This window comes from Elephas maximus, chromosome 6, assembly GCF_024166365.1.
Source record: "Elephas maximus indicus isolate mEleMax1 chromosome 6, mEleMax1 primary haplotype, whole genome shotgun sequence".
Classification (NCBI taxonomy): domain Eukaryota; kingdom Metazoa; phylum Chordata; class Mammalia; order Proboscidea; family Elephantidae; genus Elephas; species Elephas maximus.
In genome coordinates, this window is record NC_064824.1 from 45,880,897 (window position 1) to 45,897,687 (window position 16,791).

The 16,791-nt window shown below is 40.5% G+C and overlaps 1 protein-coding gene across 2 annotated transcripts in view; it reads left to right on the plus strand.

Annotated features, from left to right (window-relative positions):
• The window catches only part of KIF5C (kinesin family member 5C), a 208,058-nt gene that overhangs the window by 144,183 nt on the left and 47,084 nt on the right, over window positions 1-16,791 (plus strand). For both annotated transcript variants that reach the window (XM_049887162.1, XM_049887163.1), the window contains 3 exons: window positions 5,857-5,925; window positions 6,707-6,913; window positions 9,314-9,460. In XM_049887162.1, the coding sequence (XP_049743119.1) occupies window positions 5,857-5,925; window positions 6,707-6,913; window positions 9,314-9,460 (423 nt within the window). The remainder of the gene's footprint in view (window positions 1-5,856; window positions 5,926-6,706; window positions 6,914-9,313; window positions 9,461-16,791) is intronic.

Consider the following 16,791-nt stretch of genomic DNA (forward strand, 5'->3'; position numbering starts at 1 on the left):
AGAATCCTGGGTGAGAGGTGTGAACCAGAATCTGTATTCTCTTCTCTATGAATAGATGTCTGTTGTCATTGGAATTGGGATTATTTATCTTGGTGGCATGAGAAGCTTTCAGAGACTTCAGACTAGGTCTCAAATCTAGTTTTTGAAATGTAGTGATGATGAGGTCTGAACTCAAGCCTCCCCACCCCGCCAAAGAATCAAACCCGTTGCTGTGGAATCAGCCCTGACTCATTTTGACCCTATGGGACAGAGTAGAACTGCTTCATAGGGTTTCCAAGGCTGTATTCTTTTTTTTTCCCCAAGGCTGTAATCTTTATGGGAGCAGATTGCCACATCTCTCCCCCGCCCGTCACCACCGCAGAGCGGCTGATGGGCTTGGACAGCTGACCTTTTGGTTCGTGAGAGCTTTAACCATTGTGCTACCTACCAGGGCTCGGACTGAGCTCATAGAGATGAAAGTGCCACTTTCTGGGGCATTCAGTTGGTAGCTGACAGAGCCGGTCCTAGAGTCTCTACCTCCTGATGACCAGCCTAAGGAATTTTCTGTCATATCATTTTCCTTTAGCATATGCCATGGAAACTCTGTAAAGAACACATTTCTAGGTTAGCAATTATGATCCACTGCCGCCACTTCTGTCCTCATAGTGTTTTGCTGAGAGATCTGAGGGGGAACTGAGCCCCGATACCTCAGCCATAAACAAAAATCAAACCAAACCAGTGCCCTCGAGTCAATTCTGACTCATAGCGACCCTATAGGGGGCGCCAAAGCTACTGGTTGGACCTTAGTAGCTCTATCAGGAACTGCCTGATTATGTCTTATCAGCTGTCATTTCTATTTGTCCTCCTCTCGAAGGTTCCAGAAGGTATTTCCATGCTTTTGATGATGTAGGCTGTTTCATATTTCTGAGAATAATGAGTTGGAACATGGCATCTTCATAAATTATAGAATGTTAGAATTGAAAGTATTTGAGTCTAGGTGAGAAACTAGCCCAGAGTGGTTACATGACTTATGCAAGTTTACATCGCCTGTAAGTGGCAGAGCTGGAATGAGGTTATACATCTTTTGACTCCCAGTCCAGTGCTCATCTCCTTTTGGCCTTAGCCCTCTCAATGAGGAAATTGTCGACCTGATGAGTGTATATACAATGTGGTGGAAGAAGGAAGACATCATTTCCTCCCAGCTGTTCCCCCTCTATCTGTGTTGCCTTCCAGGGCTGTTAGGACAGCTACCCTCTCAAGCCGTGCCGTGTAATAGAAAGGCATGCACTTTGGAATCAGACCTGCATTTAATAATGCTGAGACCTGGGTTGAGGGGGCCCTGATGGGTACAGTGGTCAAGCGTGTGGCTACTAACCAAAAGATCAGCAGTCTGAATCTACCAGCTGCTCCTTGGAAACCCTATGGGGCAGTTCTGCTCTGTCCTGTAGGGTCACTCTGGGTCAGAATCGACTCAACAGCAACAGGTTTGGTTTTTTGGTTTTGAGACCTGAGTTGATGACTTAACCTACTGAAGGTGTCTTTCTTGTGTGTAAAATTGGGATAATACTTGTTACTTCAGAGTCCCTGGGTATTGCAAATGGTTAAGTGCTCAGCTACTAAAGGAAAGGTTGGCAGTTTGAGCCTACCCAGAGGCCCCTTGGAAGAAAGGCCTGGCAGTCTGCTTCCAAAAGACCACGGCCTTGAAAACTCTATGGAGCAGTTCTACTCTGCACACATAGGGTTGTCAGGAATTAAAATTGACTCGATGGCAACTGGTTTGGTCTTTTTGTACCAGTTACTTCAAAAGGTGAGATTTAGAGTTTGTAGTACATAACAGATGTTCAGTAAATAGCATTGCCTCCATAAGGTTTCCAAGGAGTGGCTGCTGGATTCAAACTGCTGACCTTTTGGTTAGCAGCTGAGCCCTTAACCACTGTGCCACCAAGGCTCCTTAATAAATTTTGGTTCCCTTCTTTCCTCTCATTCTTCTCTCTTTTGGGTTCTGTTTGCTGAAGGGAGAAGCCACATCATATGTGGTATCAAAGGTGTGGAGGTGTAAAGGTGGGCTGAAAGCAGAGTTAGAAGATGAACAAGCCATCTGTTGGCTCTTTGTCTTTCTCATGTTCCTAGTGTCTCCTCTTTGATACTATTGTACATCAAGCAGATCTATGAAAGGAGTCCAGTTTAAGTAGAAATAGAAGTTGAATCTTATTTCACTGATTAGCATTGCAACAAAAACATTTTTATAATTAAAAGGTCCTTGGTGACCAGTTGGCAACTCAGCTCTTTCGTGTAAATTCTAGCACAAAAATATTTCCTTAAAAGTGTTTTGAAATCTGTTATCCAAGGACTAGATCTTAATAGCATCAGAGTGAGCATGCTGAAAGACATTCTAGAAGTTGCACTTGAATGTGTAGATGTGGACTGCATAGTACTCCTTATTCTGAAAGTCTTGAAAATTAAAAAAAAAAACAAAAAACAAAAAACACAACAGGCTATGCTAATTTCTTAGAGAATTTGCCTTATTTTTTTAAAGGGTAAAAGTAGTTTTGGAATGTCTCTGGTACCAGTGATACATGTCCTTGTAATATAATCCCTGTTCCTCGTCCTTCCCCAGATGGGGCTGGGCCCTTCGTTTTTCACTGTACCTCAGAAATCACCACACCCCAATTTGTCACCTATAGGGAGGAAGCCTGCGTCTTCAGGCTTTGAACTGAGCACAGTATAAGAACAAAGAGCCCTCTCGACCGCTTTTCTTCTCTCATGATTTATATCACTTGCAGTGGTTGCTCGTATGTCCCAAGGGAAGAGATGGCGGTTCGCCGATGTTAAACTTCTTGGGTCTTTTATGTGAAGTTGTTTAATATTTATGTGCAAAGGAGCGTAAACTCATCCCTGGTAATGGACATGCTGAGTTTATAAAGTGGAAGGGAAAATACGCCCTACAGAACAGTCTAGTTGTAGAAGTACCGGATTTTGACTGTGTCATCCTGAAGTAATTTCCCTAATTCTCTGGCCAGAAATGTAATTGGAGGAAGAATGTCATTAGTATTTTGTAGAACTACTAAGGATACGTTGGTGTAAAAAGTTCAGCATCTCCCTGAACAAAGAAGTGAGGCCAAAAGATGTTCTCAAAAACAAAGAACAAAAACAAAACCCGTTGCTGTTGAGTTGATTCCAACTGATAGCGACCCTGTAGGACAGGGTAGAACTGCCCTATAGGGTGTCCAAGGAGTGGCTGGTGGATTCCAACTGCCAACCTTTTGGTTAGCAGCCAAGCTCTTAACTGCTGCGTCAGCTGGTCTCCAAAAGATTTTGTACACAAACGATAAGGACATACAGACCCTGTAACATCAAATTTAGAATTTCTTTGATCCATTAAAGGAGCCCTGATGGTGCAGTGATTAAGTGCTTGACTGCTAACTGAAAGAATGGCAGCTTGAACCTACCAGCTGCTCCAAGGGAGGAAGATGCCGTAGTCTGTTTTCTTAAAGGTTATAGCCTTGGAAACCCTACAGGGCAGTTCTGCACTGTCCTTTAAGGTCTCTGTGAGTCAGAATCAACTCCACGGCAGTGGGTTGGTTTTTTTGTTTGTTTGTTTACTCCACTGAAAGCATTTAGTTTGTGACAGTGAGTTAATCTGATTCAAATGTATATGTGGACACTACTAGACAGGCTGGGGAATATCCCATGAAAAATTGAAGTTATGTGACACAGGCCCTTGACCTCTCTCCCCACCTCTGAAAAAGGCAGAAAGTACAGGTTTTGTGTGGGCTGCTGATAAAACCTGGGGGCAGAACCTGGCACAAAGAGGGAGCCAGTAGTGGCGGACTGACTCTGACTCTGCTTGAGACTTGCTGCTGCTGTTGTTAGTTGCCATGGAGTCAGCTGTCTGTCCACTCATGGTGTCCCCGTCCACAACAGAACCAAATGATGCTGCTGATCTTGTGCCATCCGCATGATCAGTTGTGAATCAGACCAGTGTGCTTCATAGAGTTTTCATTGGCTGATTCTGCAAGTGGATCACCTGGCCTTTCCTCCTAGTCCATCTTGATCGGGAAGTCCTGCTGAACCCTGTTCAACATCATAGCAACACGCAAGCCTCCACTGACAGATGGGTGGTGGCCGCACAGGAGATGCATTGACTGGGAATGGAACCTGAGCCTCCTGCATAGAAGGCTAGAATTTTACCACTGAACCACCAATGCCTTATGGTTGCTGTTGTTTTTAGTGCCATCGAGTCAGTTCTGACTCATAGCTACCCTGTGCACACCAGAAGGAAACACTGCTGGGTCCTGTGCCATCCTTACAATTGTTGCTGTGCTTGAGCCCGTTGTTGCAGCCGCTGTGTCAGTCCATCTCATTGAGTGTCTTTCTCTTTTTTGCTGACCCTCTACCAAGCATGATGTCCTTCTCCAGGGGCTGGTCCCTTGTGATGGTTAGACCTTGGAAATGTTACTAAATAGGATTTTCCCGTTTCTAAGGGAGAGGCAAATGAAACTCCAGGTTGTCATTTTTCACAGATTGTGCTTCAAAATTTTGTTAGAAATCATGAAAATCATTACAGGGAATGTTGAATGTCTCATGCTGGTAGGTGCATTGAGGGTGGACAGTGTCTAGGGAGAGGCAGAGATGTTTGCACTGGACAGTGAGAGGGAGGCAGTGAACACCCCGGCTTTTGTGGCGGCAACATCTAGTGGCAGAAAATAATAGTATGGGGAACAAATTTACTTCAGTTTCTTATTGCTTCCTGCCTTCTTCCTCCCATTCTATTCCTATGCTTCCCCAACATCGGCACAACTGCCTGCAATAAACATTCCTTCTTGGTACAGTTAAAACAATCTTTTTTTTTCCTATACTAGCAAGTCAATATCTCTTCATTATAGATCCTTTCTCACTTCAGTGACAAGCCAAAAAGGAAGCATTAACATTCCTATACCCCCCAGGTACATCTTTTTTTTCAATTGGTAAGAAAATTAATTTCCAATCAAGACGGAAGTCTCTGTTAATAACAAAGATGAACTCTCTGTTGTTGTTGTTAGGTGCCCTCAGGTCGGTTCCCACTCGTAGCGACACCATGCACAACAGAACGAAACACTGCCTGGTCCTGCACCACCCTTATAATCATTGTTATGCTTGAGCTCATTGTTGCAGCCACTGTGTCAGTCCACCTTGTTGAGGGTCTTCCTCTTTCTCGCTGACCCTGTACTCCGCCAAGCATGATGTCCTTCTCCAGGGACTGATCCCTCCTGACAACATGTCCAAAGTATGTAAGATGCAGTCTCACCATCCTTGCATCTAAGGAGCGTTCTGGTTGTGCTTCTTCCAAGACAGATTTGTTCATTCTTTTGGCAGTCCATGGTATATTCAGCATTCTCTAGTAAATGTGTTTTTTCAACTGACAAAACCTCTGTAAGTAAAAGGTTTGAACTGGCAGCATTCTGGTCACTGATTTGACAAGAATTTGGGATGTTAATATATTACAGTGCAGATGATTAGGAACCTACTCCCTTATTTTTAGAACTAGGAATTCACTGTTAATGTCTTTGAATTGGAAGGGGTATCTCAAGTCCTTTTCAGTTCCCAAACCCTACATGTCTGATTTTTGAATGACCAGGATTTGGGTGGAACATGTGATATATTTCCCAGACTATCTAGATGTTCTGTCTGCTGAGAAAGGTAGGTAAAAGAGATATTTTAACAAACTCAAATCCAGAGCCAACTGATCCCTCTTTGTATAGGAACACCACACCATTCTCTTCATCTTATTAGCAAACTTCTAGCTGGTATCCTGGTGTTTGACTGTCGTCAGGAAACCAGGATATCAAAAATGGCTTAACTAACCAAAAAAAAATTAAACATGATGTTTTGTTTCAGGATGATGAAATTAACCAGCAGAGCCAGCTGGCTGAAAAGCTAAAGCAACAGATGTTGGATCAGGATGAGGTAAATAACACCATAAAATTTTTTAGTGTTTTTTTTTTTTTTTTTTAATTACTCTTTGTTGTTGATGTTTGTTCCAGAAATTTAATTTGCAAAGAGTTTTTTTTAAAAAGAAATCACTGAATCATGTGAAAGTTTCTTGGAAGATTTCCTTTCAATGCATGTTAAAAGCTGATTGTAGCTGAATTTAGAAAATAAACATCTGACTCTGTAGCGATGTGAAGTTTTAAGAGTGAATAGCTGGTTCCTACGATTGGTCCTTGAAAAGCAGAGACAAAGGAGCTTGGTAGTTGGGCAAGGAAGATTCTACCTCCTCATGCCCAGTGCCCAGCGCTCCTGTGTCCTGCCGTTTTAGCCTGTTTTGGCTTTGCAAAGCATCCGGCTCAGGTCTTTGCTATAGAATCAACCTGTTTACAATGTGAAATCATGATAATATTAAAAAGCCACATAAGTATTATTACTACCCTCAGGTATGATCCCCCCCATCCTTTGTTTAACATGTAGAATAACCAGCCATCTACAAAGTAAAGCGATTTTTGAGGTGTAATTAATTCTCTGAGTTAAACCTACGTACCTTTAAAAAAGAAAAGAAAGAAACAGACTTTAGAAACAATAACATGTTTTTTAATTTAGCATCTGGACCATACAGTGAAGTTCCCAGTCATCCTGAGCTTTTCCAACCTGTTTTCTTCTGTTTCTTAAAATTACTTTATCTTGGATAGAACACAGAATATGAGCCTTTGAACATTAGATTCACTAGTTCCATGTCTTCTCATTTCCCCAGCTTTTGGCTTCCACAAGAAGAGACTATGAGAAAATCCAGGAGGAGCTGACGCGTCTCCAGATTGAAAATGAGGCAGCCAAAGACGAGGTGAAAGAAGTCCTTCAGGCCTTGGAGGAGCTGGCTGTAAATTATGACCAGAAGTCACAGGAAGTGGAGGACAAGACCAGGGCCAATGAGCAGCTGACGGATGAGCTGGCCCAGAAAACGGTTGGAGCATTTATGTCTAGGGGCGGGACATCCTTGGCAGCCTCAGGATCTTCCCCTCCATTGCTGTATTTATATTGATGTTTGTTGACAGACGCTATATAGGAAGGCAATTGACTGAATGCTTACTTAATGTCAGACCTAGATGCATTCTCTGAGGGCCCTCCAACAACTGAAATAACCTCCAAGTGAATTTTGTCCACTCATGCTGAAATTGCACATCACAACCATTTTTTTGCCCAGAGGACTTACAGCAGCTCACAGGGAGGTCTTGTGGAATAATCAAGAGAGTGCTGAAAAACACTAGTTAAAAATTTGACTTCACCAGTATTAGGCTTTAGTTGAGACATTTAAATTTCTTTCCCTTTTTTTTTTTTTTTTTCAATTGTGCTTTAAATGAAGGTTTACAGAGCAAATTAGTTTCTCATTCAATAATTAATATACATATTGTTTTGTGACATTGGTTGCCAACCTCATAACGTGTCAACACTCCTCCCTTCTTGACCTTTGGCTCCCCCATTACTAGCTTTCCTGTCCCCTCCTGCCATCTCATCCTTGCCCCTGGGTTGGTGTGCCCATTTACTTTCAAGACATTTAAATTTCCTGAGTCTTAGTTCTATGAAAATTTTTGTAAAAATGGGAGAAATAACATGTTCTTCTAGGTGTGCGGATTAGTGAGTTTATGTAAAGTACTTAGCACGGTCTGTGCACACACTCCAATCTCAGTAAATCTCAGAATGTTATTAGTAATAGGCAAAGAGTGGGAACCCATGGAGGGTATGTACTTCACTCTTCTGTTTTCACCTTTCCGGATATATATTCCCCCTTCTCAGTTTCTTGTCCAAGCTATTACCTTCAGGAGCTTAGGACTAAGCTGTCCTCATTTATCTTTTACTGTTTTAAGCTAGTGCTCCAGTCTGCACATTTCCTGATTTTCAGGCTCTCCTGGTGCAAGATGCTGCAGGTTCTCCACAGTGAGCTAATCGCAGCAGGTCCAGTGAGTGTTTGGCAAGGTAGCTGGTGTTTGGATGTGTCCATTTTGTCCTTTTCCATTTGGAAAATGGGGGTGGGGAGAGCTGAGAGGCTGTAATCTGCTGCCCTTGGCATTTCTGCCCAATGCCTGGTATCATGGGATTGTGCCCAGCCTGCTTTGTGGAAAGCACCCAGTCCTCGCAGGTAGCAGATGGTGCAGAAAAGCTCTAATCTGCTAAGCGTAGAGCTGATAGGAAATGCTATCAACTCCATACGTTCAGCTGTGTGGAAGACTTTTCTAATGGCTTCCTAAGATGGGAACTACTACTTCTTTGCGTATTTAAAACAAAACAAAAGAAGCAGTGGCAGTGGCAAAAGAGCATTCAGAAGCCACTTAGGAAAGCAGGAGATTTAGATGTTCTCTGCTTAGTTTTCTACAGGATTGATTTAATTAGTCCTTGGGTATTTATTTACTTCTCAAAACAGTTCAACATTTTTCATGATATGCTCTTATCATTCCTTATTTTCTGTCAAACAAAAGTATTACTAGATTGGTCTAGAGTAATATTTTTGGTCAGATCATTAAAGAGCACTCTGGTCAAATAGCTGCACATGGAAGAATTATATAAACGTCTTTGCATTAACCTCCACAGGAGTAGGGGGATTCTTTTCTTTGTTGGCTGAGTTGATTCGAAGAACCCCGAGACATCAAAGAATGGCTAATCTAATGCTGTTAGAGTAGTTGCTTAAGAATATATACCTTTTGGTAACACAATACATAAAAATATAGGGAATGGAAAAGAGATGAGTTTGTTAATGTTTGGAAAGAAAATGAAGCTTTTGCAATGTATTAAGAAGCCATCTGTTGTTCAACTTGAGTAACGTGAAAAGAGATGAATGGTATTAATTCACCTGCACTGGGAAGATTAGAAGACTCTTTCTGAGTTGTTTTCTAAACTCACTAATGTTCCTTTGGACCTTGCAGAACCATTTATTATTATGAGGTTAGGTGGGAATATGAAAGTGGCCTAGGGAGCAGGCTTGTTGTGAGTGGAGGCAGGGACTCTTGCAGGTGTGTTTAGCCCTTGAGAATGTGGACTGAAACAACATCTGGCAGGTAGGAAGATGTGATTAAACATTATAAATCTAAGGGCTCCTTCCGGCTTTATTTATTTTTCATAACTTATTTCACTGACTTGGAAATTGTCATCTCATATGTAGATATATAACGTATTGGTCCAAGACAAGTTCTTGTTTTTAACGAAGAATGCAGAGATGGTACTGTAGTTTGACTTAAAAGGACTCTGCATTTGGTGAAATGCATGAAATGATAAAAGAACTTTATCCTCCATTAGCAGTTATCAATTGCAATGTTGCATAAATGAAATCAGTGACAACCCTTTTAGTATGTTGTTGAAATTTGTTTTTCAGACGACATTGACAACCACCCAGAGAGAGCTGAGCCAGCTACAAGAGCTTAGCAACCATCAGAAAAAGAGGGCTACTGAGATCCTGAATTTGCTACTGAAGGATCTGGGGGAGATAGGAGGAATTATTGGCACCAATGATGTGAAGACCGTAAGCCAGCCCGTTCTTTTCTCCTCTCTATCTGCTGTTGTAATGGCATGATTCTGTGTTACCATGGTCTGTGTTTTATTCTTCTAAGTACGCTTTGCACGGTACTTTTCATCTGCTGTGTGCTTAGTAATATTTGAATAAATGAACAAAGGAGTGATTGAGTGAGTGACTAAGTGAATGATTGTTGGAGTGGAGGAGGAGAAGAAAAAAATGTACTTTTCAAATCTAGGGGAATGTCTTCAAAATCTAAGTTGGGATTGTGTAAGTTGGCTTCTTCCTAAATCTTACTTGTCAGCGTCACAGAAGTGTGGACACTTTTAGTTAAGCAGCAACTCTAGTCTCAGAATTGTGTTTCTCCTTTTCTATGACAACCCAATAGAGTGAAAGTTCCCCAACCAATTAGTATCAATCAGGGAAACTTTCAGGTGTAAGTAATAGGATTCTAACATACGAGAAACCTAGAATATTGCAATTTGGGGTGTAATTCTGCATCCCCTGGGAGCTTGTTGGAAATACAGACTCTGAGGCCCCATCTCAGACCTACTAAATCAATATCTGCATTTTAACAAGACTCCCCAGGTGATTCTTATGCTTATTAAAGTTTGAAAAGCAAATGTTGATTGGTGGGAGTAGGTCAATGTCAAGGACCAGGCCTTTTTGTTTCCTCTATGTCATCTTTTGGGGCAGTTCAACTCTGTCCTGTAGGGTCGCTATGAGTCGGAATCGACTCGACGGTAGTGGTAGTGGGTTTTATGTCATCTTCAGCCAGTTAGCTTTTTATATCCTTAGGATTTGCCTTATGGTAGCAAGATGGCTGCTGTAGCACCAATGGTCATGCTCTCACAAACCACATCCAAACCAGGGTGGGCTGAAAAGGCACCTACTTATATCCAGAAAGGAAGTATAGTCCAGAATGCCTCAGCAGATGACTAGAATTGGCCAGAATTTGGTCACATAGCCACCCCAAGGTGCAGGGGAGAGTGGGAAACAAAGGGCATGCGATTGTTATAATGGCCTTAAACCAGTCATGATCAATCCCCTGGGATTGTGAACATTGGTGCTCTTGTTAGCAAGGAGCTGGGGTGGATGATGGGGGTGCTAGTGGGGCTCAGGTGTGGCTACTAAGTGGGCGTTGTTAACAGTGATCACCATTTACCTAGTTGGTAAGTTTGCAAATTTAGCACTGAAGAGAATAACGGAAAAAAAAAAAAACAAAAAACCTGGTTATGTGTTTTACTTTAGCCTCACCTTGGATGATTTCCTTCTGAGGAAGGAATTGTTAGGAAAGTAATTGATTCATAGGCTGAGCAACATAGATGCATTAAAATATTCAGAATATCAAAAAGAGAATTTAAAAACACTAAGAAAATGTTTTAAGCAAAGCCTTGGTCCTGGCCGCAAAGCCTTGTGTGCTACAATGAATAAGATCTATAGTTGCTGCATTTGGGCTGTGCTGCTGCATTTGGGCTGCGCTCCTGCAGTTAGGAGATTCCTAGGCATTTTCTTTGCATCTTAAAAATCAAACTCTTGCTTCCAAGCCAAGTAGAGGAGGAACTCACATTTGTCAGGTTAAGTTGACCTTGCACCTTGGTATGAAGTACAACTGGCTTCATCCAGATTAAGAAACAGGTGTAATAAGCATACTGAACATTCAAATGCACTAGAGTAGCTGGCTGACTAATTGAGTTTTATGTCCATCTTTGTGCTGGCTATCAAGCTGGTAAAGATAGTAAGAAACAATTAAATGGTAGAAAGTTGTCAGGAGATCTAGGAATAGAGGGAAAAGAGAAAATAAATGTCACTAGACAAGAACAACACAATTTCCCACAGTATATAGAGTGACCATTGTCATTAACCAGAAAAACAGGATAGACGTTTTTTAAAACAGCTTTATTGAAGTATAATTGACACAAAATAAATTGCATGTATTTAAAATGTACAGTTTGAGAAGTTTTGATATAACGTATACACTCATGAAACCATCACCAGAGTTGAGGTAATGCACACGTCCATCACCCCCCACATATGGGGCTATTCTGGCCTCTGTCCTGTTTCATTGATCTCTGTCCGTCCATAGGCCAGTACTATACCATGTTGATTTCTATAGCTTTATACTAAGTCTTGAAATCATGTAGTGTTAGTTGTCTAACTGTGTTCCTTTTCAAAGTAGTTTTGTGTGTTTTTGGTCCTTTACTCTTTCATAGGGGCCCTGGTGGTCCAGTGGTTAAGTGCTTGGCGGCTAACCAAAAGGTCGGGTGGTTAAGTGCTTGGCTGCTAACCAAAAGGTCGGTGGTTCGAACCCACCAGCTGCTCTGTGGGAGAAAGATGTGGCAGTCTGCTTCCACTACCCTGTGGGGCAGTTCTACTCATAGAGTTGCTATGAGTCGGAATGGACTCGACAGCAACAGGTTTCCTTTTTCATATGAGTTTTAGAATTATTTTGTTAATTTCTACAAAAAGCCTACTGGAATTTTGATTGGGATTGCTTTGAATCTATGGATGAATTTGGGAAAAATTGTCATTTTAACAATGTCTAGTCTTCTGTCCTATAAGCACAGTATATCTCTGCATTTATTTATTCATTTCTCTCATAATGTTTTGTAGTTATCAGTGTATACAGGTCTTTCACATCTTTTGTTAGATTTAAGTATCCCATATTTTGGATGTTACTGTAAATGGTGTTCTTCAAATACCAGTTTCTAAATGTTCATTGCTAGTATGTATAGAAATGGAGCCCTGGTGACACAGTGTTTAAGTGTTTGGTTGGTAACCAAAAGGTTGGCAGTTCGAATCTACCAGCTGCTTCTTGGAAACCCTATGATCTATCTATCCTATAGGGTTGCTACAAGTCGGAATAGACCTGATGGCAATGGGTTTAGTATGTAGAAGTATGCTTGATTTTTGTATATTGAGCTTGTATCCTGTGACCTTGCTAATAAATTCACTAAATAGTTCCAGTAGCTTTTTTGGGGGTGGGGGTGGGGATGTGTGTTCCATAGCATTTTCTACATAGACAAGTGTGTTGTCTGTGATTAAAGATGTTTTCGTCTCTCTTTCAATCTGGAAACCTGTATTTCTTTTTCTTGCCTAATTGCACTGGCTGAGTTTCCAGTACAATATCAAATAGAAGTGATGAGAGTAGACATTCTTGTCTTGTTTTTGACCTTGGGGGAGAAGGGCAGCATTTAGTCTAAGCAGGTCTCTTTTAAGAGGAGTGATATATATATATATATATATTTTTTTTTATTAACTTTTATTGAGCTTCAAGTGAACGTTTACAAATCAAGTCAGACTGTCACATATAAGTTTATATACATCTTACTCCGTACTCCCACTTGCTCTCCCCCTAATGAGTCAGCCCTTCCAGTCTCTCCTTTCGTGACAATTTTGCCAGCTTCCAACTCTGTCTATCCTCCCATCCCCCCTCCAGACAGGAGATGCCAACACAGGAGGAGTGATATTTTTAAACATAAGAATGAACTGGAGCTATGGATCCTATTATTTCAAGACAGCTGATCATTTTCCCTTTTTTATAGTGGTAAATATATATATAACAAACCTTTGTCACTCCAACATTTATTATATGTACAGTTTAGTGACACTGTGTTAATCAGGCTGTGTAACCATTACCACTACCCACTTCCAAGTTTTTCCATCCCCTTTAACACAGGCTCAGTGCCTCCTAAGCAGCGAGTCCGCTTTCCCCCTCCTCCCACTCTTGGTAACTGCTAATAAACTTTGTTCTCTATGCATCTGCCTGTTCTGCATATTTCACGTAAGTGGAATTGTACAGTACTTGTCCTTTTGTGACTGACTAATTTCACTCAGTATGTTTTGAAGGTTCATTCATGTTGAAGCATGTATGAACTTCACTTTTCTTTATGGCTGAGTAATATTCCTTTGTGTATGTGTATGTGTGCGTCTCTGTATCACATTTTGTTTGTCTTCCCTTGATGGGCATTTAGGTTGTTTCTACCTCTTGGCTATTGTGAATAGTGCTGCAATGAACATTGGTGTACATGTGTCTGTCTGAGTCCCTGCTTTCAGTTGTTTTGGGTCTATACCTGTGAATAGAATTGCTAGGGTGTGTGGTAATTCTATGTTTAGCTTTTTGAGGAACTGCCAAACTGCCACAGTGGCTGCATCATTTTACAATCCTACCAGCTATGAATAAATGTTCTAATTTCTCTCCATCCTCACCAAGATTTGTTGTTTTCTGTTTTTCTGATCATAGCCATCCTAGCGGGGGTGAAGTAGTATGTCGTTGTGGTTTTGATTTACATTTCCTTAATGACCGGTGATGTTGAGCATCTTTTCATGTGCTTGTTGGCCATTTGTATATCTTCTCTGGTGAAATGTCTAGTGGAGCCCTTTGCCCATTTTTAAATCGGGCTATTTGTCTTTTTGTTGTTACATTATAGGAGTTCTTTCTATGTTTTGGATATTAAACCCTTAACAGATATATGGTTCTCCAAAATTTTCTCCCAGTCTGTAGCGTGTCTCTTCCAATTTTGTTATTAGAGTCCTTTCATGAACAAAAGTTTTTAATTTTGATCAAGTCAATTTATCTTTTTTGACTTCTGTTGGTCATGCTTTTGGTGTCATATCTAAGAATCCATTGTCAGAGTAGATTACCCCTGTTTTCTTCTAAGAGTTTTATGATTTTAGTCATTACATTTAGATCATTGATCCATTTTGAGCTAATTTTCATATATGGTATGCATTGTCTGCCCAGCTTCATTCTTTTGTATGTGGAAATCCAGTTGTCCCAGTAACATTTATTAAAGAGATTTTTATTCCGTACTGAATGGACTCTTAGCACTCCTGTTGAAAATTGACATTAACATATGGGTTTATTTCTGGCCTGTCAGTTCTATCCCACTGGTCTATATATCTGTCATTATACAGTATCAAACTGTTTTTATTACTGTAGTTTTATAGTATGATTTGAAATCAGGAAGTGTAAGTCCTCTTGCTTTTTCTTTTTAAAGATTGCTTTGGCTATTTGAGGCCCCTTGCAGTTCCATATTAATTTGAGGTTTGGCCTTTCCATTTCAACAAAGAGGGCTGTTGGAATTTTCCTGGGGATTGCATTGCATCTGTAGATTGCTTTGGATAGTATCGACATCTTAACAAAATTAAGTCTTCCAATCCATGAAAATGGAATATCCTTCTGTTTATTTAAGTCTTTAATTTCTTTCAGTAGTGTTTTATAGTTTACAGTACACAAGTCTTTTACTTCCTTGGTTAAATTTATTGCTAGGTATTTCATTCTTTTTGATGCTATTGTAAACAGAACTGTTTCCTCAATTTCCTTTTCAGAATGTTTATTCTAATGTATACAAAACCTGACTGATTTTTGTGTGTTGACCTTGTACCCTGCCACTTTGCTGAATTCATGTATTAGTTTTGGGGTTTCCTATATATTATGCCATCTGCAAAAAGGGACAGTTTTACTTCTTTCTACCTGCTTTGAATACCTTTTATTTATTTGTCTTGCATAACTGCACTGGCTAGAACTTCTAATACAATACTGAATAGCAGTGGCGAGTGTGGGGATCCTTGTCTTGTTCCTGATCTTAAGAAGATAGCTCAGTCTTTCTCCACTGAGTGTGATGTTAGCCGTGGGCTTTTCGTAAATGCCCTTTTTCGTACTGAGGAGTTTTCCTTCTATTCCTAGCAGGGGCCTAACTATGGAAAATGGTGCTAGGGCAATTAGTGTTAAATTGCTGAATGATCTCTCAGAGTTGTCATTGGAAGCTGCAATGGCCAGTAGAAACTGCTAATTGGTGCCCCATTTCAGGTGGCACCCAGGGCACACAGGACACACCCAAGGCATGTGTCTTACCTGTCTCCTCCCTCCCCCCAGTTAGGCCCCTAATTCCTATCTTCTTGAGTGTTTTAATCATGAAAGAGTGTTGGATTTTGTCAAATGCCTTTTCTTTGTCCATTGAAATGATCATGTGGTTCTTTTCCTTTGTTCTATTAATGTAGTGATTGGTTTTCTAATGTTGAACCACCCTTGCATTCCTGGACTAAATCCCAGCTGACCATAGTGTATAATCCTTTTAATATGATGGTGGATTCAGTTTGCTAGCATTTTGTTGAGGATTTTTGCATCTGTGTTCTCAAGAGATGTTGTTCTGTAGTTTTCCTTTTGTAAATGTCTTTGCTTGGCTTTGACATTAGGGTAAAACTAGCCTCATAAAATGAGTTAGGAAATATTCCCTCCTTTTATACTTTTTGTGGCGATTCTACTCTGTCCTATAGAGTCGCTATGAGACGGAATTGACTCGAAGGCACTGGGTTTGGTTTTTTTTTTTTTTTCTTTTATACTTTTTGGATAAGTCACTTCTTCTATAAATATTTGGTCGATTCCCAGTGAAGCCATTTGATCCAGGATTTTTCTTTGTTGGGAGGTTTTTGATTACTGATTCAATCTCTACTTGTTATCAGTTTGTTGAGATCTTCTATTTCTTCTTGAGTTGGTAAGGGTAGTTTGTGTGTTTCTAGGAATTTGTCTATTTCATGTGATTTATCTAATTTGTTGGTGTACAATTGTTCATAGTTTTCTCTTATGATCCTTTTTATTTCTGTAGGGTCGGTTGTCACGTTCTTTTTTTAAACCTTGCCCTTGCCCTCAATCTTGAACGTTTGTCTGTGCCTCTGTGCGCTGAGCTAGGTGTAACCCCTTTTCCTATTTTCTTTTCTTTTGGTCTCATTCTTATTCCCCTCTACTCTACTTCTCTCTTGGCCCTCTTCCTCTTTCCTTCTCTCATTAATTTACATGCTATGGAATCATTCCCTTCCACCTCTTTACTTCCTCAGCACTCTGCACTTTTGCTATATCCCTCATCATCTACTTTGCATGAAATCTATATAGTTTTCTAGTCCCCTTTAGATTATAAATTTCTTAAAGGCAGAAACCATTTCTTCTTCATGTTTATTTCTTGCATAAACCCAATGCAGCGTGTTGATTTTATCGAGCCAGGGAGTGGTGTTACATTGCTCAACTTTCACCTCACAAATTCTTTGAATTTAGCCATTTTACCTTAAAAAGACTCAGTTCCACATCAGTCTGCTTTATGTGAACACTCAGGTAATGTGTTGGGATTGTTTAATGCTGGAAAAGACTCCCAAGGTTACTTCTGTAGATAGACTATTTCTGGGAAATATAGAGAGCTGTCCTTGGGTGGTTTAACAGATCTAGGCTTAGAGTATATGACCTCTTATAAACTTAATCGTTGTTTCGTGGAATCTCTATTATAACTGAATATTTCATGAGTCCTTGCAAATGAATCTAATTTTAGAACAGAATTCTCAGATACTAT